The following is a 5,538-nucleotide window of genomic DNA, read 5'->3' on the forward strand; positions in this document are numbered from 1 at the left end:
AAAAATGCCTTAAGTGGAATTTGAACTCCAGACCTCTCACGTACTAACCGAGCGAGCGTCTAACCCCTCGACTACGGTGAAGTTTTAAGATAGCAGCCTGAAGAAAACCATATTGCTCTTACCCTTATTAATTTCACGGTAAACCTATTTATAATCAAAGCACAGAAGGCGCTGAATTTGTTTTGGTTTCAGAATGTCAGAAAGGTGAAGGTTGTGAGATTATAAACCGATTTGTTTTGGTATAGTGACACCAATGCTTTCCAGTGTTTTAACTGTAGTAAATTGGCTATTAGACTTATTGCAACACTGAAAGTCAATTCAATGTTTATTTGACTTAAAAAATGAAAACAAAAATGAGTTGCCTTAACTGGGACTTGAACTCCAGACCTCTCGATGCAGAAGCGAGCGTGCTAACCCCTCGGTCACGGTGAAGTTATATATTAATGGCCTGAAGAAAACCATATTATTCTAAATAAGGGTTTGTAACTTATTATTTCGACGCTAAACCTGTTGTTTAACACAGATGTAAATAATCATGGAGCTTACTTTAAGCATGTATATCTATAAAGAATGAAACAATATTAGAAATCTTCGACCATTCGGGAACTCCTTTGCTTGAAAATGAATGTGCCTGTCATTTGACAATCTTTACGCATTGATCTCCCTTTTTCGGCGTTAGTGTACATAGAAAGGTAAGTAACCGCTTCAAAAAAGTGGACTACTTTAGGCACTTGCAATTAACAGCATTATGCTCTGAAATTTCGCTACCATTATTTGTTTGGTCTGACGACCAAACAAATAAAAACTAATGTAAATAATCATGGAGCTTAATATAATCATGTTTATATGTAAAGAATAACACAATAAAGGTTAAGAAATGCAGAGGAGAGGGTCATGACAATAGCTCCAATTTTTGTCTTTGAAAAGTGGAGCTTAAAACTATAAATTGAACTTACCGGGATGGAAGTATACATATGTAAACAAAAAACAAGTGGACATTACTGAAAATTTTATCATATTTTATTTTATTTTTAACAATACAAACAAACAAAAATAAACTAACAGAAATAATAAAGTTAACAGATTCTTCGAAGCAAAATAGAATAAAGAAGATAATAACTTTCTCTCGAATCTTTCATTGGCCTATTAAAAACATAGGACATAGCAATAACACAGAATGATACCAAGCCATTGTCATTTTGAAGAACGTAACTATTCTTTAAAGTGTATTGGTTCATAATTGAAGGTCTATGATATAATATATAATTGTATTGATAGTATTAATTAAGCTAAGCTGTCGTAAGAAAAAATTTATGATTATAATTCATCATATAAATGTCCATACTCTATCATTAGGATCTTCCTATCAACGTTTGTTTTAAGAAATATGTTATAAGAATATCAAAAACGATCAATTTCTATTCTTTTATAAATACTTGATGTACTGTTGGAAAATGTTCCTATTGTAAGACAAATCCACTTTAAAGTATTTGGTATTACTGAAGTTTGCGTTATTATACGCCTCTTTTATTTACAAAAATAACAAGAGCCAAAGAGAGAAAAAATATACTGACACAAATGTGCTGCAAGTTGTTCTTTATAATTGTTTTATTGAAGTTTGTACGTACAACATGCATTAACAATATTAACGTTTGATATGAGAAAGAGTTTCCCGGAGTAATGTCCCTTTGTACAAATAAGATAAACAATTATATTGTAATGCTCTTTCGTTTTCTTGTTGGCAACGGCATTACTCTGCAAAGCTTGCGCATTGAGGAAACAAAATATAATAACCCTTCAAATTTCCATTTCGATATCCCTAATATTGATAACTGACAGTGCTAAAAATAGAAGATGGAAAAAATTCATTTAAAAAATTACAAGTTGATTGAATATTGTTCAGATTCCCTTTTATTTTGTTACCTGTATATTTCAATTTAGCGTTTGGTGATCATTATAAGGGACTTTATTCTTGAACCATAATCGCACCAAATATCTTAAATGAACTTGTCCAACTTTCAGTCTGGACAAAACCATTCATCATTTTAGGGAAATTTTCCAGGATGTTTACAGACTCAATAGCGAGCAGTACCGACCATGACCTTGGTCAGCACTAGTCACTAGGAGAATCAGATGCCGCCCGCAGGTTAATAGTTAATTTGACAGACTTGTGTAACCTGGAAGCGCTTAGCAATCGTTTTAACTTGATTTAAACATGTCACAAAGAAGACGCTCGATCGGAATATTCCCAATGGTTCGTCGAAAGAACACCTCTTCTATTGACCTCGGACCAACTGCCTTCAAACTAGACAATTGTAGCAGGAGCTTTCCAAACCTGAGCTTGTTAGCTGGATGGTTGGAGAAACAGTATTCAGTTAGCATAATCTGGGCTTGATCCTGTAGAAGCTCCACCTGAAGGTAGTCACGCAACCCTTTGATTTCTGTATAGAGAATATAAAATGTACTTAACACAGATATAATACAAATATACATTTTATCATTCTTATCACAAATTAACTACGATTTGGCGCCATTGCCGCGTGGTTAACGCGTCGAACTAGTACTCCGGGGAAAGCTTGACGCAAATGTTCAATACAATGCTCGAAAGTAGGGGTGTCGCATTTATCCGTTTAAACGGGTACGTTCGGTTTTTTGCAAATAAAACGGGTAGAAAATTTAATAAACGTTTAGTATTTGACAAAGAACCGATTTTTTTAATTGATTTAATATATTACCTGAGATATTTTTATCATAAGATATGACACTTTGTTAAACAATGTATTTTTCAGATCTTATCGAGTACGGTACAACCCTAACGGAAAAAATGTTACACCATATTCGGATATGTAATCATTTTGAGTACACTAATGCAAATAAAATCCCATATCTTGTCATAAAGAAACAAAGCTAAGGTTGAAAATCTAAGGATTTTATTGGTACTGTCGGTTAAACGTTTAACACGGTTTTCAGGTCGCTATTCAAACGGTTAGAATTTTTTCTAACTGTGAGAACCCTATTCGTAACTATATTCTTTAGCTAAAAGCGTCTTTCACAAAAGAAATACAATAAATTTTGTTTTAACTAAATAATACCATAGACTTTATAAAACATTAAATAAATATTCATATAAAGTCTTATAATAATTAAAACGACTTGTGACTGTTAACATGAACATACTAGCAAACAACAGCATCAACAACAAAAATATACTGTACAAACCTGATTTGAAGAGGACAAGTGCTTTTAGACAAGCATATTCAGTTGAGTCAATACGCATGGCGGCAAATCTCAGAATGATTTCTTGCAACATTCGTATCTGAGAATACAGCACTGTCGCGCGTTCTGATTGGTCCGTTGTTGAAACCCCAATAGCAGACATCAAAGAACCTAAATTATAGATGTACATTATCATTTATCATATAATTTATAAGCAACTTACAGCTAAATCGGTAACATTAAACTGAAATTCCAAGTTAAAAAGCGCTGATATAAAGAAATACCACGAGTCTATATTTTGAGCAGTCAAATATTACCGATATTGGACTGAAATGTGCCTGTACAGTCAAACCTGTGAACATAGGCCATCAGAATAAGAACGAAGGTATGTTGAAGATTAGTCTTTATTAACAAGGTGAACTTTATTCGCAGTTATTCATACAGGTTTGACTGTGTTTCATATCTTAATCGTTTAAGTCTACATTTCAAAAAAAATGTTTTAGTTTAGAAAATGAATGACTCAAAAATGTCCGTTTAAAACAACTATGTTGGTAGTTTTCTTATAAAGAATGGCGAATGCACACAATCTTTGCTAAGCAGTAATTGAACCCCATTTAAAACTTAAACAAAATGATTTGAGCCGCGTCACGGCAAAACCAACGTAGTGTGTTTGCGACCAGCTTACGCATACGCGCAGTCTGATCAGGATCCACGCTGTTCACTATCAGTTTCTATACTTGTAATAGGGTTGGTTAGCGAACAGCATGGATCTTGATCAGACTGCGCGGATGCGCAGGCTGGTCTTGATCCATGCTGGTCGCAAACGCACTTCGTTGGTTTTGTAGTGACGCGGCTCATTTATTATGTTTACGTTCAGTATTCATGTTTGTTAATAAAAAGAAACATTCTACATTTTAACTATTTCTAGTATCGACCATAAGGTTATGAAAAACACAATATTAGATTTTATGAATATATTTCATAGGATATGATTTTAAGCCTTTTAAGCATTAAAAGTGCCTTTACAGCTAGGGTCAATAATTGAACAATTGAATTGTTTAAATACGGGTAACTAAATAATAATTTCAGCTTAATGAAATAACGTTAGAACAATTTTAGAACATCTTCGTTCAAATCCTTACTTGTATCTAGCGACATGGACCACTGCGCAGCACTTAGGATAAATAGCTCACACCACGATTCCTCCAATAAAATGGCTTGATCCCGGAATGGAAGTGCGAGGAATGACGGGATATTGCGCGCCCATTTTATTGACATGAAGAGTATCTTCGCCGCAGTTTCGTATGTGACGTCAATGTGGGAACGTGATACGTCTGCTCGATTATTGGAATTGCTCTCGGAATACATTCCTAAATTAGATATGTTGAACAGAGTATTACTGGGCATGTACTTTGGAAAGAAGCCGTCTAGATCATGGCGTGGTGTTTTAAGTGTTGCATGCCTATCAGGACTCACACGGGACGAGGTTTGTTCTGGAGAAACTGGAAAATTGAAAACATTTTTACTGTTAAATCGTCGAAATATAGAACACTATCGACCCATTATTTACTCTTCATGCTAAGAAATAATACATGTAATCATGTGAAGCTTATATAAGACATGTATGTCAAATAATCTTAAGACCACTTGGTTTGCATCTATCTCAAATTTATGTTTTTCTTTTTTATCTATGAAAATTTATTTGTTCAACTGTTAAGCTAACTACCCGAGAAAGAAATTAGGCGATTTCAATTGACACATATGCATTGTAGAGCATATCTAACGAAAATAACAATGTCTTTAAAGGAATAATTATACAAACATACTAGCACATTTGACGTCATCATTCTCCTCCAATGAAGATTTTGTTGTTGACGTTGGAGACGGACTTTGTTCGGGCATTGATCGGTCACTGGATTTAGGGCTTGCCTCTGCGTTTGAAACTGGCGAAGGAGAACTAAAAACTGATATATATTCATTCAATTGCTCCGATGACTCAGACTGATTTATTTTGAAAACTATTTAAAGGGTAAGCATGTTTGGTTTCTGTGCCACTGTGTAACTGTTTATACCAAAATATGCAAAAATAGGAGCATAAATGATATTTACCCAGTTTAAATATTTTTAAGTAGAAATTCTAAAATTAAAATGATTGAAAAATGTGTTCATGATAGGTAATTTAAATATGGGCGGACAACTTCACTTAACTGTACACAGTTGTAATATTATAAATGAGTTTGTAGATGAATACTGTATGAAATATATTAATTTCCCCCAATGAAAATGGTCAGGTGTTATTAAACATGGTCACCTCAGAATTGT

At 33.9% G+C, this 5,538-nt stretch overlaps 1 protein-coding gene across 1 annotated transcript; it reads right to left on the minus strand.

The window, feature by feature from the left end:
* Positions 1-1,002: 1,002 nt before the first annotated feature.
* On the minus strand, positions 1,003-5,174 carry LOC132759930 (photoreceptor-specific nuclear receptor-like). Its single transcript, XM_060751805.1, has 4 exons — positions 5,043-5,174; positions 4,359-4,718; positions 3,220-3,387; positions 1,003-2,441 (listed from the first exon to the last, which is right to left on the minus strand). The coding sequence occupies exons 1-4, from the start codon at positions 5,116-5,118 to the stop codon at positions 2,200-2,202; spliced, it is 846 nt and encodes a 281-aa protein (XP_060607788.1). The 5' UTR covers positions 5,119-5,174; the 3' UTR covers positions 1,003-2,199.
* Between the last annotated feature and the right edge of the window lie 364 nt (positions 5,175-5,538).

Source organism: Ruditapes philippinarum, unplaced genomic scaffold (genome assembly GCF_026571515.1).
Source record: "Ruditapes philippinarum isolate M1 unplaced genomic scaffold, ASM2657151v2 ctg7040_1_1_1_1, whole genome shotgun sequence".
Lineage (NCBI taxonomy): Eukaryota > Metazoa > Mollusca > Bivalvia > Venerida > Veneridae > Ruditapes > Ruditapes philippinarum.